This window comes from Rattus norvegicus, chromosome 7 (genome assembly GCF_036323735.1).
Source record: "Rattus norvegicus strain BN/NHsdMcwi chromosome 7, GRCr8, whole genome shotgun sequence".
In the NCBI taxonomy this organism is placed as follows: Eukaryota; Metazoa; Chordata; class Mammalia; order Rodentia; family Muridae; genus Rattus; species Rattus norvegicus.
Window position 1 is genome coordinate 114844713 of NC_086025.1, and position 17616 is coordinate 114862328.

Below are 17616 nucleotides of genomic sequence, written 5' to 3' on the forward strand. Positions count from 1 at the left end.
TCCTAGTCAGCTAGCCCTTTAAGAATTCTTAGCTGAGGGGTTGGGGATTTAGCTCAGTGGTAGAGCACTTGCCTAGCAAGCGCAAGGCCCTGGGTTTGGTCCCCAGCTCCGAAAAAAAGAAAAGAAAAGAAAAGAAAAAAAGAATTCTTAGCTGCACTGGAGAGATGGCTCAGCAGTTAAGAGCACTGACTGATCTTCCAGAGGTCCTGAGTTCAATTCCCAGCAACCACATGGTGGCTCACAACCATCTATAGTGGAGATCTGATGCCTTCTTCTGGTGTGTCTGAAGACAGTGTACTTGCATACCTGAAATAAATAAATCTTTAAAAAATAATAATAAAGAAAAAGAATTCTTAGCTGTTAGAACTGTTAACAACACCCTCCCCACTTCTTTCTCTGCCTCAGCTGGCTTTTTTTTTTTTTTTTTTTTTTTTTTAGATTTATTTAAGATTTCTGGGCTGGGGATTTAGCTCAGTGGTAGAGCGCTTACCTAGGAAGCGCAAGGCCCTGGGTTCGGTCCCCAGCTCCAAAAAAAAAAAAAAAAAAAAGATTTCTGGTGTGTCTTCAGGCACACCAGAAGAGGACATCAGCTCCCACTACAGATGGTTGTGAGCCACCATGTGAATGCTGGAAATCAAACCCGGGTCTTCTACAAGAGCATTCAATACTCTTAACCATTGAGCTATCTCTCCAGGCCCTAAATGATGCCTCTTTTGAGAGAAAGAATTTCAGATTAGTCTTCCATAAAAGGTTGGGGTTTGTTTGTTTGTTTTAATACAATAATGGAGAGTGGGGCCACACATCCTTAAACCCAGCACTCAAGAAGCAAAGGCAAATGTGTCTCTCTAAGTTCAAAGTCAACCTGTCCTCCACAGCAAGTTCCAGACAAACCAAGACTATACAGTAAGATTGTCTCCCAAAGTGAATAATAAAGTAGGAGGCCTTTTGGAGTTGTGGTTTTATTGTGTATCTGATAGGTGTGCAGATAGGCACATGTGCAGAGGTCAGAGAACAATTTTGTGGAATCACCTTTATGTGAACTCCAGGGAACTTTTGACTCTCGGGCTTGTACAGCAAGTGCTTTACTCACTGAGCCATCCTACTGGCCCCAGAGACTGTATATGTATGTGTGTGCACGGGGCGGGTACATGGCTGACTGGATGTGGGAGTGTTTTGCCTGCATGGACCCATGGAGGCTACAGGAGATCATCAGACCCTTGGAACTGGATATAAGGATGGTTGTGAACCACGCCGTGGGTGCTAGAACCAGCTCCTCTTCAAGAGCCAGGGCTCCAGTGCTCGGAACCACAGCCGTCCCTCTGTGCCCCAGAAACAGTTAAGTACACAGAAGCAGCTGGCAGGTGGGCGATTGTTACCTCCTCCTTGTCCTTCTTCGTTCCAGGATGGTGAAATGGTGCTTCTTGATGGAGGTTGTGAGTCTTCCTGCTATGTGAGTGACATTACCAGGACGTGGCCCGTCAATGGCAGGTAGGGATTATACACAGTGACATCTGTGTATCTAGCATCTTGGGATTTGAGTTGGTGTATGGATGGATCTGGAACAAATGGCTTTTATAGGTCAGGTTTCCTGTTGGTGCAAAGCTCTTTTACTGTTATGTTTGTTTTGTTTGGGAGGGGTTAGCTGTTTTGTTCATTTCGTAGCATGTTAAGGCACAGGGAAAGGTTTAGCACATGAACCATATGCACTTCGTTTTGGTGTATGTAGTTGTGATATCTCTCTCTCTCTCTCTCTCTCTCTCTCTCTCTCTCTTAAGATTTGTTTATTTTATTCTTGAGTACATTGTTGCCGTCTTCAGACACACCAGAAGAGGGCGTCAGATTCTATTATTGTGAGCTGCCATGTGGTTACTGCAAACTGAACTCAGAATGTTCAAAAAAGAAGTCAGTGCTCTTAACTGCTGAGCCACCTCTGGTGCCCCAAGTTGTGGTTTTCTTTTTTGCTTTTTTCCTTCTAATTCCAAACTTTATTCAAGATGTAATAAAATATCTTTATTGGGTTAACACATCAAAGATATTGATTATAAAATGTTAACAAAATATTAAAAACAACTCTAAGGTATTTGAGAGTATCCACTATAGGCAAAAGCTCTGAATCTTTTCTTTTTACATATGTATTTTTTATTTATGTGTATGGGTGTTTTGCCTGCATGTATCGGCACCACATGTGTATAGCCTACAGAGACCAGAAAAGAGCACTGGATCTCCTGAAACTGGGGTTACAGACAGTTGGAGCCATCCTGTGGGCAGTGAGAATCAAACCAGGTCCTCTGGAAAAGCAGCCAGTGCTCTCAACCACTAAGCCACCTCTCCACCCATGTAAATCTTAAAATAAGGAGAGTGGGTAAACTTAATGGTTGGGGTTTTTTTTTAATTTAGTTTTAAATATACATAATATTAGGTGGTTTGGTTTTTTGGGGGGGTTGTTTGTTTGTTTGTTTGTTTGTTTGTTTGTTTTAACTACCTTACATGAGTGCTAGGAACTAAACTCTGGTTCTTTGGAAAAGCTGAGCCCTCTCCAGCCAGTCCCCTCCAGCAGGCACTTTCTAGACCTCAGTGCTTTGCAGTGTAAAGTCAATTCAGTCAGCACACGACAGCAGAGAACATGATGGGCTCGAGCTGACTGCTTTCATACTAGGACACCACAGCCACGTCACAACAAGCCAGGCTAGTTTTCAGTTTTGATATAGTTTTAAAAACAAGCAAATAAATAAAAACAAAAAGAATGACATTAATACAAACAAAATAGACATCAAGACAAGAGTGTTGTCAGAAGTAAAGCAGTGTGTGTGTGTGTGTGTGTGTGTGTGTGTGTGTGTGTGTGTGTGTGTCAGTCACTACTTCACAGGCGAGACCCAGTGAGACTGTTTTACAGCCAGGGAGAATGTTCATTTGTGTTGAAAGGAACACATAGCCTGATGTACTCAGCACATTGTTGGCAGAAGATCTCAGGATCCCTAGGAACACTGTCCTGTAAATTAGCAAAACTATAAACACTGACTGCATGTGGTGGCCGTTGAGTTCTCTTTAGTCTTTTCGGTTTAGCTCTGTGTGTTTTACAGCCGTTTTGGGACTCTGTGCTCTCATCACTGCTGGTGTTACCATCAGTGTTCTGCTTCACTTCTGACAGCACTCGTCCTGATGTCTGTCTGTATTACTGTTGCTGTCTCAATTTTCTACACATGATCTTAGCCAAAATATCATTTTAGCTTCTTTATGATTGATGTTTTCATGGTAATATCTTTCCCCATCTTTTTCTTTTCATGAGCTTAAGGGTTTTTATTTAAAGTGACTTTTGTGGGGCTGGAGAGATGGCTCAGTGGTTAAGAGCACTGACTGTTCTTCCAGAGGACCTGAGTTCAAATCCTAGCAAACACATGGGGGCTCACAACCATCTGTAATGGGATCTGATGCCCTCTTTGGTGTGTCTCATGACAGCTACAGTGTACTTATATATAATAAATAAATAAATCTTTTAAAAAAAAAAAAAGATAAAATGACTTTTGTGCTAGGTGGCCATGGCACGTGTCTTTAATCCCAGCACTCCAGAGCAGAGGCAGGTAGATCTCTGAGTTTGAGGCCAGCCCAGTCTACACATTGCGTTCAGGACAACTTTCCCTAGCTCCTTTTCTTCAAGAATTTTCCCCACACTTCTTGTTTGTTTGCTAGGACCTAAATCTGTTTTTCAAGACAGGGTTTCTCTATGTAGCCCCAGCTTTCCTAGAACTTACTTTGTAGACCAGGCTGGCTTCCAACTCAGAAATCTACCTACCTCTGCCTCTGGACTGCTACAGTTAAAGGCATGAGCCATCATGCCCACTGACAAAATATATTTTAAAATCTCCAAATAGTAGAGCTAGAGAGGTGTCTCAGTGACTGAGAGCTCTTGCTTGTCTTCTAGAGGACCCTGTTCAGCAGGTCACACTGCACACAGAGTTAGAAACCTGAGTATGAGACAGATGAGTATGTGCTTCCATAACCCCGAGACTCAGGAAGCTGAAGTGGGATGATGAGGAGTTAAAGCCCAGGGGCAGAATGGTGGCCCTGCACTCACTGCACCTACCCCTCCGTCACAGACTACAATTTTTAAAAAAGGCTAACCCGGCTACACTCTGAGGTTCTAATTAAAAAATTATCAGAGGCTAGTAATTGCATTCTGTATAACTTATGGTACAAAGAAACACCAGCAGCCAGACATTAGTGATGCACTCCTTTAATCCCAGCACTCGGGAGGCAGAGACAGGTTGATCTCTGAGTTGGAGGCCTGCTGTGGTCTACATAGTGAATTCCAGGACAGCTTGGGCTACCCAGAGAAACCTTGTCTTGGGGTTAAAAAAAAAAAAAAGACAAAGTAACAAAAAGGCATCAGTGAAGTAAATTACAGTGTATTTCCAATGGAATAGTAATAGAAATACTATATGTAGCTATTAGGGAAATACAACTGAAGCAAAAATGTGTGACTTTTCTTTCATGCAGGATCTCACTAAGTAACCCAAGCTATTGTAAACATACTGTATAGCCCAGGCTGGACTCAAAGATACAGTCCTGCCTCAGCCTACAGAGTATTGGGATTACTGGGTCCTGTACCACCATGCCCAATTGAAAAGTTCATAAACTTTAAATATTTAAACTGGAAAGGAAAATGGTAAGTACTTGCCTAGTATACACAAGGTTTTGGGTTTAAACCACAGCACCAGGAAGAAATTAAAAGGAAAAAACATGTTTAAATGAGTAATATCTAAACTTCTACCTTAAGAAACTATTGAAGGGCCAGCAAGATGGCTGGCTGGTAAAACACTGATGCCAGGCCTAACTACTGGATACATAGCTCACATTCCTTGGTTTTTCCTGTGCTTAGATTCACCGCACCTCAGGCAGAGCTCTATGAAGCTGTTCTAGAAATCCAAAAAGCTTGCTTGACACTGTGCTCCCCTGGGACAAGCTTGGAGAACATCTACAGCATGATGCTGACACTGATGGGACAGAAGCTTAAGGATCTGGGGATCATAAAGACCAGCAAGGAAAGCGCCTTCAAGGTACCTCCCTCCCTCTTCACCCCTGCCCTTCAGAACAGCCAACAACATGCTACTCAATTTCTGCCCTGCTTAGTAAAGCTAATTATTGGACTTGGACACTCTCTTGCAGTTCTTTGTAAAATGGATTTAGCTTTAACATGAATTAAAACAAAGGGAGTCAGTACTTATTTTTGCCAGAAGATGGCAGCACAATCTGATTCACTGCTTGCCATAGAGCCAGTGCAGTGTTCAGAAACAAGATGAAGTCTGTACTGGCAGGGTAAGAACACTAACAGGAGAGAAGGGTAACTCCCAATCCTCTCCTGGGGACTCTGGAGGTCAGCGGGGATGTTTACTGGTTCAGTTACACTATCGAGATGAAGCAAAATGCCCAAGAGCCTTATCTTTTTTCATGGGTTTCGTCTGCACCTAAATTAATGGTATCCGTTATAGTTGCAGGCCCTGAGCCACACAAGCCTAGGCATCCTCCATTTCCCATTTAGACTTCCAGGACTCCTATTAGCAAAGAAAAGAAGTTATAAACTCCCTGAACTAAGCCAAACAGAGTTTTAATTAACTGAAAGGATTATCCACAGTAGTAAACACAAAATCACGCCTACTCCACAGTTTGACGTGGGATACTTAGGGCGTCTAGGGTAGGCTACCCAAGAGAGGTATATGAGCATATCTTCTTTTTTGATTTCACTTATGGTGGGGCAAGATCTCTTGTCAACCCAGACATGCCTTGAACTCAATAGCTGAGGATGACTCTGAACTCCTGATTCTCCTGTCTCCACAGACCAAGAGTTAGGATTCCAAGAGTGTGTTCATATTTTGTATCTTCTTTCTTTTTTTTTAAGATTTATTTATTATTTATGTGGGTACACTGTCGCTGTCTTCGGACACATCAGAAGAGAGCATTGATCCCATTACAGATGGTTGTGAGCTGTTGCTGGGAATTGAACTCAGGACCTCTGGAAGAGCAGTCAGTGCTCGTAACTGCTGAGCCATCTCTCCAGCTCATATCTTCCTTTTTAAAACATATAAACTGTAAGGATAGTAGAACATTGCTGTCCTTCCTTTCTCCAAAAAAGCAGTCTCCCACCCGCTTTGCTAGGAATCAAATAGAAGACCTCGGGGGTTGGGGATTTAGCTCAGTGGTAGAGCGCTTGCCTGGCAAGCGGAAGGCCCTGGGTTCGGTCCCCAGCTCCGAAAAAAAAGAAAAAAAAAAAAAAAGAAGAAGAAGAAGACCTCGTGTATGGCAGGCAAATACCACGGAGCAATACTTTGGCCCAAGAATGATTTCCTTTTGTTGATTATTGCTGGAGTTCCTTAGCCTGTGAATACTACATTTGACAATGGGATGGAAGACAGTATAGTGAGTGTGCATTAAGGAAGTAACAGTTCACCAGGCATGGACATGGCTCACTGGGTAGAGTGCTTTCTCAAACAAGCATGGGGACCTGAGTTCAGATCCTAGTATCCACATACAAAGGTAGCTGTAGAGGCTCTATAGATGGCCCCAGAGTTTGGGAGCACTGGCTGTTCTTCCAGAGGACTCAGGTTTCTAGCACACACATAGAGGCTCAAAACTACCTGTAACTACAGTTCCAAGGAATCTGATACCGTCTTCAGGCCTCCGAGGTCACGAGGTAGATACAGAGTACACATAGATACACGAGAAGACAGCACAGCAGCTGTTCTCAGCACTGGGAGCTAGAGACCTAAGGAACCTCTGGGGACTTGTTCACCTTAATTAGCCAGCCAATGAGCTTCAAGCTCATCAAGAAGTCTTTAAAAAAACAGCTTAGGGGTCGGGGGTGGATGACACGATAGTTCCGGGTATAAAGTCACATGCCACCAAGCCTGATGGCCTGAGTTCAGTCCCAAGAACCTACATGGTGGGAGGAGGAACAGGTTGTGCTCTCATCTCCACACACACGTTAGGCGTGTACACCCACACGAGAACACCGGCAACCAACCAACTAGTCAATCAAGAATCAAGGGAAGCTGTAGAGGAAGACGCCCACCATCGACTTCTACCTCCACAGGCACACTCATGGGCCTGCACACATGCACACACAGGCACACCACACACTCCAAAAAGTTGCAGTTTGTCGGGTCTCTTAAGCATTAGCCAAGAATAGGTTAAACATAAATTGTAGAAACGGACAGTTAATATCACATGTCACTGACTACTGTATACATGCCAGTTGTCCCTGTAAGAGCTCATTGCCCTGATGACTCTGTGGTGATTATCTTTTCCAGGCTGCTCGAAAATACTGTCCTCATCACGTGGGCCATTACCTCGGGATGGATGTCCATGACACTCCAGACATGCCTCGTTCACTCCCTCTGCAGCCTGGTATGGTGATCACGGTTGAACCAGGTGACGGATGGGTTAACCCCAGACTATATATTGCTTATTTTTATTTACGTGACATAAAATATTTAGGTTTGTCTAGAGCTTTCTTATTAACATCACAGTTTGTTTAATTTGACTCCTCTGATAAACAACAGATGGCAAATAGTTTCTGTAAGTCGATATTAAGAAATAAATCTTTTTTTAATCCTGCCTTTGCCAGAGCCAACTCGTGATAGTCTCACAGTTAGTAGTGGTGGGTTGCAACATCCGGCCACCTACAGTGAACTGCCCACCGTCCTCCCACAGACAGTTAATTATCAAGTGAGTGCCTATTAGGCAGAGTAGAAAAGTGAAGTGTGACCTCAGTGGGAGCGAAGTGGTTAGCAGTTGACTATTAAAAATGACACTGCTTGCATTATGAGAACAGAACCCAAAGTCTGAAAATTAGATGCGTTATGACTGAGAAATGTCTCAGTGAGGAACCAGTCAGTCATTTGTGCCCTGTGGCAGTGGATGCTGCTCCAGTTAGTAATGGCTGCTACCGTTGCCAGGCTTCTTACTGGGGAGCATCTGAGGATGCTTACAGGGTCTTTGGTTTGCTTTGTTGGTTTTGGGTTTTCCAGTCAGGGTCTTTTTGTGTTACTTTGGCTTTTCTTGAACTCACTCTGTAGACCAGGCTGGCCTCAACTCAGAGATCTGCCTGCCTCTGCCTCCAGAGTGCTAGGATTAAAGCTGTGAGCTACCATCACCAGCTAATTTGGAGGTTCTTTACTGTGCAAAGTTCTGAAATCTGTTTGACTTGAGATTTAGGAAGAGTGTCTGGAAACCAGACATAGTAGTACATCCTGTAATCCCAGTACAAAAGAGGATTGAAAGTTCAAAGCCAGCCTCAGCTACATGAAACTGTTACAAAAAGTTCCTAGATGTCTAGACTTTTCCAAACACACATTAATCTTCTTTTTAATCTTTATTTTTATTTTATGTGTATGGGTGTTCTGCCTTGGTGAATGTCTGTGCACTATGTGTCCAGTGTCTGTGGAGGCCAGAGGAAAATGTTGGATCCCGTAGAACTGGAGTTACAGACAATTTGTTGTGGGTACTAGGAATTGAACCCAGTACTCTGGAAGAACAGTCAGTGCTCTTAACTCCGCAGCCATCTCTCTAGTCCATTAATGTTTTATACATATATTTAGACCTTTTTTCTTATAGCTTATTTGAGGGGAAAAAGAACTTTATAGTGACAGTTTCTGTAGCTTTGGCTAATACCTCTATCTTACAGATATGTTTTAATGTACTTTATCTTCTTCCTAATTCATTTTTGGGGTTTTCTTGAGTTGGGACTTAACTGTTTATTCTAAGCTGGTCTTAAAGGTATTATCTAGCCCAGACTGATACTCCCTCCTTAGCCTTCTAAGTACAGGTGCATGCTGTCATAGCTGACTTTATACTTTATTTTAGCTAAATAGCTGTTCTGCAGAGGATTTTAGGCAAGGAAAGATATGCATTTATATAATCTGCTGGTTCCTTTGTATATAACACTTTTATAAATCACGGCTCCCCTGAGGCACTGGACTATGACAGAATCATGATTAGTATATCGCAGTGAGTGCAGCCTGCAGTCCACTAAACAAAATGGCCACAGCAGTCGGGATCCCAGCTAATAAGAGCCACCTGGCTGAGCTTCCTGTACACCGCTCTACTGTGTGCAGTAGTTCATCTGGTTCTCATAGCTCTGAGGGACTCACAGTGAAGAGCCATGAGGCGCAGATGAGGAAATTGTAAGAGGTGAACTTGCTTCTGATCCACTGGTTACTGCTACTGATCACAGCCCTCCTCTCTGTTCTCAGGCATTTATATCCCAGAGGGTGACACAGATGCCCCAGAGAAGTTTCGAGGTCTCGGAGTTCGGATTGAGGATGATGTAGTGGTGACTCAGGACTCACCTCTTATCCTTTCTGCAGACTGTCCCAAGGAGGTGAATGACATTGAGCAGATCTGCAGCAGGACCTCCTGACCACAGCTGTAGCACACGTGCTCCCAGGTTCAAGACTGGCGTCCTTGCCTACTCGAGTCATTAGTGTCTCTGTGGGGATTAGCTACAGCTTCCATGGGAACTGCACAGCCAATGAGTGAGGACATTTTCATATTAAGTAGATTTAAATCTGGAAACGTGGACTCTGGAATAATCTGTTACTAGGACTGTAGTGACGTTAATTCTGAGAAGTTAATGATCCAGAAAGTTTAACATGTGACTGTAAAGTAAGGGTGCAGTTATGTGCACCCCTGCATTCTGGTTAACACATTTCAACAGAAAACTCTCTTCGTCCCTTTCTGCACTTCTGAGATCCACTTAACTTCCTAACATGCTTGTGTGAAGCCGCATGTTTAACTTCTCACCAAAGTTTGAGCCTATGCTAAAGGCTACCAGTTAATGTTTGCGGTGGTCTTACTTACTTGCCATGGCCTCCGCCTCCTGGTCCAAGTTCTCCACACCCACTGGGATCTCTTGGGCCTCAGGGAGCACAGGCGTCTCAGCCAGAATACAGCAGCACAGCAGCACAGCAGCACAGCCCACCAACAAGAGTCTTGGATCTTTCTTGCCGTTTGATTGCCCAGGACCTGGAAAGTGTCTAGGCTCTTCTAGGGAAGAAAATGAAAGAGAAAGAAAAGTGTCTACGTGTCTCCACATGTCCAGACCTTGAGCTCTGTTTTCTTCAGTTTAAAGGAGATTTTTTTTTTAAATGTCCACCTTCCTCTCTTTCATAGATTCTTTTCTTAGGAAACATTGTCACTACGTGCCTCAAGTCCTTCATAAGTTGCTGTGCTTTGAGAGACAGGATCTTAGGTAGCCCAGGCTGGCCTCAAACTCATTATACAAATATTGCTGGGGGGTTGGGGATTTAGCTCAGTGGTAGAAAAAAAAAGAAAAAATATTGCTGGCCTCAAAGTATTGATCTTCCTGTACCATGGCCAGTTTACTCTGTGCGTGTGCGTTTCTTTTTTTTTTTTTTTTTTTTTTTTTTTTTTTTTTTTTTTTTTTTTTTTTTTTGGTTCTTTTTTTCGGAGCTGGGGACCGAACCCAGGGCCTTGTGCTTCCTAGGTAAGCGCTCTACCACTGAGCTAAATCCCCAGCCCCACGTGTGTGTTTCTTAACAAGGTTTCTCTCTGTAGCTCTGGCTATCCTGGAACACGATTTATTGACCAGGTTGGCCTCAAACTCTCAGAGATCTGTCTCCTTCTGCCTCTCTAAATGTTGGGATTAAAAACATTATCTTCCACCACTCAGTTCTTTATAGGTCCTTAATCCACATAGCTACTTGCAACCATGTATTGTCAAAATCAGTGTGATGCCTCTATTTCCCCTTCTTTTCTTCTCTGCCACCTCCTATGGTGTCTCCCCTGGCATGTGGAGAACTCAGTGTGGGCGTGGGGGCTAGTGCCTGTAGCTCAGCATGCTGAGTGCAGAGTCAGGAATCTTGTCATCAGGTCAAAGCCCAGACCAGCCTGGTCTACATAGCAAGCCATAAGCTATCCATGGCTATATGGTGAGGCCCTACGTAAAAATTAAGACAAAACAAAAAGTACTACAAGCTTGTGTCAGACACCTGTACTACCAATAAAATTAAATATGTGGAGTGCACTCAGCAGTTGTGAGTACCCTATGGCCCACCTATGGAGTGCACTCTGTAATTGTGAGTACCTTATGGCCCACCTCTGCTCTAATGCTAGGGATGGCAAGGCAAGGCAGAGTCATGTTCCTTCCCTAAACACAGCATCAGCTTCAGTTGTACAGCCCAGATTGCAAGGTGAGCAAGTCAGGGTGAGATTAACACAGATGGTTGATTCAAAAGCTTGCATGAGCCGGGCCCAGTCCTTTAGCACTTGAAGCAGGCAGATCTCTGAGTTCAAAGCCAGCCTGATCTTCAGATCGAGTTCCAGAACAGTCAGGACTACACAGAGAAATCTTGTCTCAAAAATAAAATAAGCTTATATGATAGAGAGAAGCCCTAAGAGCTAGTGTGTTAACTTCTTTTAAATCTGAGTATGTGTAGACCCATGATAAACAAAACATGCCAACTATTACAACATGAATTCAAGGGTTTCGTGGGATCTGCCCCCACCTCCCATGTTTCTGTTACGGAAGTGCAAGCTAGAAGATTAGCAAGCAGTCCCTGCAGTGCGGGTGGCTGGCACATCTTAGAATTCACAGTACACCTAGAAACCAGCAGGGAACAATGGTAGTGTGAGAGGTAAGCACTGGGACACAAATGGCCCTCTGCTTATCCACAGGGCCAGCCTTATCCATCTCTCTTGAGGGCTGCTGCAGTGGAGGCTGCCCACCCAGAGTCTGTCCTTTCTGCCTGCCATCCATCTGGGTCTCAGACCTAACCTACTTTCTAAAGCAGGAAGAATAAATCCATTATCAGGCTTCTCACCCACCTGACTTCTGTGTACAAACAGCCTTCCCTTGGAGTGACTTTCCTTTCTTTCTGTAAGTCGTCATCTATAGTTCTCACTACAGACTTCCTAGCTGAAAGTCTGCATTGCTTTTATGTATAGCACAGTTGGAGAGGAAACTGACTTCTGCTTACATTACAGTCAAGGTCTGGAGATGTTACTGATGGTTAGGGTGACTTTGATGGAATTCTGGTGAATTTAGTCCATGGTCCAACATGCTACCCATTGAATCCCAGATTAACCTTGGCATCCAGACATTTCGGTTTGACTATTAAAACCATCCAGAAAACAATGGAGATGCCTCATCTGCCTCAGTGTGCCAGGCTGACCTCGCTGGGATTATTGGTGCACCAGCCCGTACAGGAAGACTCATGACCAAGCAGTCACACAGCATAACCACTGTGCACCATGTTTCTAGAGTCAGTGTTTGTGCACGTGTGCTCTGGTCTTCCCTCTTGAAGTCTTTTCACCTGTCAACCTGCCATCTGGGGTTTGGTTTGGTTTGGTTTGGTTTGATAGTCTCTCCTGGAATTCACTCTGTAGACCAGACTGCTCTCATACTCAAAGAAATCCACCTGCCTCTGCCTCCCAAGTGCTGAGATTAAGGGGGTGCCCCACCATCACCACCACAGCCAGCAACTGTTTTTTCTGATGTTGGAATTGAATACAGGAATGCTTTAGACATGCTAAGTAAGCTCTGTACCTCTGAACTTTATCCTCAGCTCAGTTTTCTTCCCTGGATTGGTTAGAGACGTTGTACCGTTAATGTAGCCATTTGAATATAGGGTACCCCATCTGGGTACCCTGTGTCACATGGTTTTATGAGCTTATTTCAGAATCTGGTGCATGTTTCCTATAACAGAGACTGCACACAGGCACTGTAGTTCACACCTGTAACCATAGCACTTGCAAGACTGAAGCAGGAGGATCATTATGAGTTTGCGACTAGCCTGAGCTACAGATTAAGACCCTGATTCAAAAATGAAAATAATAGTAATAAAGAGACAGCAAGTAGAAAGTTTTTAGCAGTGTTCCAGTAATCCCTGCCATCTCAACAGTGGGACTAAGTTTGAACCGTCTACCCTCACTGACTAGAAGATAAGAGATCAAAGTGTCACCTACTAAGCCAGGAGGTGGTGGCACACGCCTCTAATCTCAGTGCTCATAAGGCAGAGGCAGGTAGGTCTTGTAGCACCGGGGAAATGTTAGTGAGCCCCAAAAAACAGACAGGAGCCAATCTGATGCAACTCATAGCAGGGTCTTTATTCTGTTTGAGATAGCTCAGGCCCACCCCACCACCCACCACACACACACACACACACACACACACAACACCGTTGCATAGGACCGTTTTTGGTGGTAGGGAAGCCCTGAGTGTCTATCGGGTCAAGGCTTTATAGTAAGCAGCAGGCAGGGAGTACGTGTGCAAGCATCTCATTGGAAAGCTACTGTGGCCTTTAACATAATTGCCTGGTGCTGCGAGTCATATCATAAACTTCATTTCTGCTTCTCTCTGCATTGGTGGTCGTTAGGCAGGGAGTGGGCTTGTAACCTGGGGGTACAGGTTTGCTGGGGGAAAAACCTGAAGATGCTGATCTTGTTGGGGATTAGCCTAGAGACTGGGCCAGGCTCACGTTTTGTTGGGATGCAACTTGGAAACTAATGCTAGGAACCAGCCTGTTAGTTTACCTGAGTTTAAACTTAGATCAAGTTCTCTAAAATGGAGTCTGAACTTAAAAGATTTGGTCTCTCAATCTCTAAGTTGAAGGCCAGCCTAGTCCACATATAACAAGTGCCAGGACAACCAGGACTACCTAGAAAGACCCTGTTTCAAAAACACAAAGAAATTTAAGTGGATGCCCAAGCTAGTGGTGTCATAAAGAACCCGGCACAGAAGTGCTAATGTTTTTATTCTTAATTTCCTGAAGTAGCATCTAAAGCCCCAAATTGAGCAGATTAAGTTTTAGACCTTGGCAGATCTTTAAACTGAAGTGTTTTCAGATTCTCCTGGTGGAGAAAAGGTGATGATGTCATCATGTATGTTTGCAACACTGCAACGGAATCCACATGGGAAGTGGGCTTTTTCTGTGGCCACTGAGGAGTTCTATCAGTATTGTATGGATCTGGGGTTACCATTGGACTTCAGGCCCCACAGGGCATGTGCCCACCAAAACCCAGAAACTACAATCTTGATCTACATTTCTTAATGCTTAGTATGACTTTTGTGCAATTATATAAGTTCTGTTTGGACAAAAGGCTGTTACTTTTTAATGAAAGCAAACCATTCAATGAAAATGGATACCTCATTCCCAAATAAGAGGAATGCATTTGTTACTGTCATTTTTAAAATATACTATAAAACAATACAGAGTGGTATGGTGTGTCTTTTATTTTAGCTGTGTGGTGGTTTAAATGAAAATTGTCACCCTAGGCTCGTGTACTTGAACTCTGTCTCCAGCTTATGGTGGTGTTGGGGAGGTCATGGAACCTTTAGGAGGTGGAACCTTGCTGAAGGAAGTGTATCTGGCAGCAGGCTGTGAGGGTTATAGCCCTAACCCACTTCCTGTTCTCTCCCTGTTAACTGTGTGTAGACAAACATGACCAAGCAGCAGCTCCTTGCCACCCTGCCTTCTCCACCATTTGGACCCTTGTCTGGAAATGTTAGCCAGAATAAATGTTTCCATAAGTTGCTTTCAGTCAACAACAAAAAATGACTAAAGCTGTAAAGTTTATAGATTGAAATGTAAGACCGTTCTGCTTTACAACTGGTGTACAGCAGGATGACAGTAAATCTAGTAAGACCATTGCCTAAAGGGAGGAGAAAACAATGGTTTGATCCAGTCTATTAAAAGATTGACCCTCAAAACTGATTCATAGGGCTCCTGGCAGTCCTCGTCAGGCCTAGCATGGCACCACACAGCTGCAAACCCAGCTAGGGGAGAACTGAGGCAGGAGGATCACTAGTTTTGAGTTCCAGGCCATATGGACTACTTAACAAGATCCTGCCTCTGGAGAAGGGACAAGAGCCTTGTAAGCCTAAACCCTCATGACTTAAAGACCACTGCCCTATACAACTCAGAGGAGTGGATTCTTGTGAGGAGGTAGGATCAATTTGCAAAATCGTGAATATTCAAATCTTTAAAGACCTGCGACTCAGGCTGGAGGTGGCTCAGTGGATCCCTACTGCATGTAAGATAGCCAACAGTGCCTGTGCCTCCAGCGCCAGGGGAACCTGACACCTCAGGCCTCTGTGGGCACACAGATACACAATCTAAAAAAAAAAAAAAAAAAAAACCACATAGGAGGCAGAGACAGGAGCATCTCTGTGAGTTTGAAGCCAGCCTATGTAAATAACAAGTTCCAGGACAGAACTGTATGCTAGAGAAAGAGACCCTGTCTCAGAATTTTTAAAATAAATCAGAGGCATTCTATTAGAAGTTTATGATAATATTTTCATATTCTTCATATCCTGACACGAGAAAAGACATTTTCTTTCTGAGACATTTTCAACCATGGGTCCCATGCTAGCCTCAGACGGCCCTACCTCAGCTTTCCAAATGCTGCGACTGCAGCTTGGCACCATGCCCATGCCCATGCCCTACACAGATGTGTGTCTGGCACAGTGGAGTGAACTTAGGCAGACCTAGGGCTAAGTACATGGGACTCATAGAGAGAATGCATTATGCAAATTAAAATAGGAAAGTACGAACAAAATTTCACAGAAATTTAGTAATAAAGGTTCTTATACACGTCAACCTCCCTTGTAGCTTGCCACACACCAGAGGTAGTGGGGAAAAGATACAGGGAAAGTGAACTTGTTTAGAAAGGGTCGTCTGGAAATCAGCAGTTCAGCTCACAGGTCAATCCATTCGCAAACACTTCACGGATACACCAGCAGTCCGTTTGGTAGAGTCCGGATAGCAAACACGAATCAGCAGCGGTGACACTGCCTACCGGAGCCAGCCAGTCCTCAGCCTCTGCAGGAATCAGTAGGAAGGACACCAGGAGAAATTCTCAGCTGTGTCGAGGAAGTGAAAATCGGTGAAGCCCTGAGACCCACAAGCATTTCAGCTGGCTCTAGAAGCAGACCAAGCTCAGCCTCCATCACTGTCCCTTGAGTCCTAGACCCTCCAAACACCACATGTCCTCCTCAGGTCTTGTCTCGGGATGTGCGTCTGCCTCAGCTGACATCACCCTGCCAATCAGCCTGAGTCCAAAGAGGTGGCAGGAAACCGCAGCACACCCTTGAAGTTTTTTGGGGTGTTTCTCTCTGGAGTCTCAACAGCTGTAGCTCAACTATGCAATGTAAGGCGGATCAATACACGCATGTCGTTAGCAAAGAATGCTTCATCACATGTCCCTTCACGTGCTTGCTTTAGCAGAACACCCTTCACCTGTGTCTCCTTTGTGTTTGCCCCAGCAAAACACCGTCCAAAGGACTCTCCAGAGAACCCCTAAGTTTCTACTTCATAGGCCTTCTGTGTTTAAGAATTGCTTTTAGTTTTTTTTAATTAATTTTATGTATTTTTTTTCTGTAAATTAGCCCATTTATTAGCAGGCCAGGCAAGTCTCAGACGGTAGGTAGGGCTTCCACTGGTCCTTCAGTTCCGTCATGTTCCGTCAGTTCTGATGGCAGACTTCACTGTGACTGCAGAAGTGGTATTGTAGGTCCAGGCCCCGCCGGCCACCGTTTTCACGCAGGAACCACAGTGCCAGATTCCAACGGCTCGTCTCTCCATCTTGGTCTTGCCACAGAAGGAGCAAGTGTGCGTGGCGTGCTGGCTGATTTCAATTTTCTTCACCATTTTCCAGAGGGAGGCACCACAGAGGGTCCCTTATTTCCCAACGATCCCGACCTTTCTACATTTAGCCATGTCACCGGAACCAAAGCCCAAGCCTGAAGAGGAAGCCATTTTATTTCTATATATCTGTACTCTGTCTGCATGCCAGAAGGCGGCATTGGACCCCGTAGGAGATGCCATGTGGTTGTTGGGAATTAAAATCAGGACCTCTGAAAGAGCAGCCAGTGCTCTTAACTGCTGAGCTATTCCTCCAGTACCAAGATTTATTTTAATTCTATGTATATGAATTTTTGCCTGCATGTAAGGTACATGTGTGTCTTGTGTCACAGAGGGTGTTGGATCTCCTCAAGCTACTTACATGTACACATGTATGTTTTTGCAGATGTTAAAGGTTTCATTGCTCCTTGTCTGGTCCTTGCATGCTACATGCATTAAGTGTAGGCAGCCACTAAGCTGGTTATCTTCTGGGCCACTAGATGCCTAGAACCAGTCTTTCTACTTAAGTGATTCACTACTCAGTCAGGACCACAGTGTACAGTGAATAGGAGTGGTTGCTGTCTCAAGTAACTACAGCAGGGGTCCCAACAGATTCCACTCCCACTGACCATGTGTAGTGGCACATGGCTAATCCCACCTCTTGGGAGGTAAAGAGAAAATCAGGGGCTGGAGAGATAGCTCAGCGGTTAAGAACACTGACTGCTCTTCCAGAGGTCCTGAGTTCAATTCCCACAACCACAACCATCTGTTGTTATGGGATTTGATGCCCTCTTCTGGTGTATCTGGAGACAGCTACAGTGTGTGTGTGTGTGTGTGTGTGTGTGTGTGTGTGTGTGTGTATTAAGTAGGTCTCTTTTTAAAAAATTAATCTTTACTCTGAATATAGTGGCACATCTTTAAAGATTTATTTTATGTGTGTGTGTGTGTGTGTGTGTGTGTGTGTGTGTGTGTGGTGTGTGTG

At 44.3% G+C, this 17616-nt stretch overlaps 1 protein-coding gene and 1 pseudogene across 5 annotated transcripts in view; one reads left to right on the forward strand and one right to left on the reverse strand.

The window, feature by feature from the left end:
- Xpnpep3 (X-prolyl aminopeptidase 3) overlaps positions 1 to 14222 on the forward strand; it is a 52537-nt gene extending 38315 nt beyond the window's left edge. For 4 of the 5 annotated variants that reach the window (XM_063264263.1, XM_006242121.5, XM_039079904.2 and 1 more), the window contains 4 exons: positions 1403 to 1488; positions 4877 to 5054; positions 7302 to 7422; positions 9246 to 14222. In XM_063264263.1, coding sequence (XP_063120333.1) covers positions 1403 to 1488; positions 4877 to 5054; positions 7302 to 7422; positions 9246 to 9412 — 552 coding nt within the window. In that variant the 3' untranslated portion in view covers positions 9413 to 14222. The remainder of the gene's footprint in view (positions 1 to 1402; positions 1489 to 4876; positions 5055 to 7301; positions 7423 to 9245) is intronic. The other variant, NM_001130582.3, reaches the window with a different exon arrangement.
- Rpl37a-ps2 (ribosomal protein L37A, pseudogene 2) lies at positions 16385 to 16759 on the reverse strand (annotated as a pseudogene).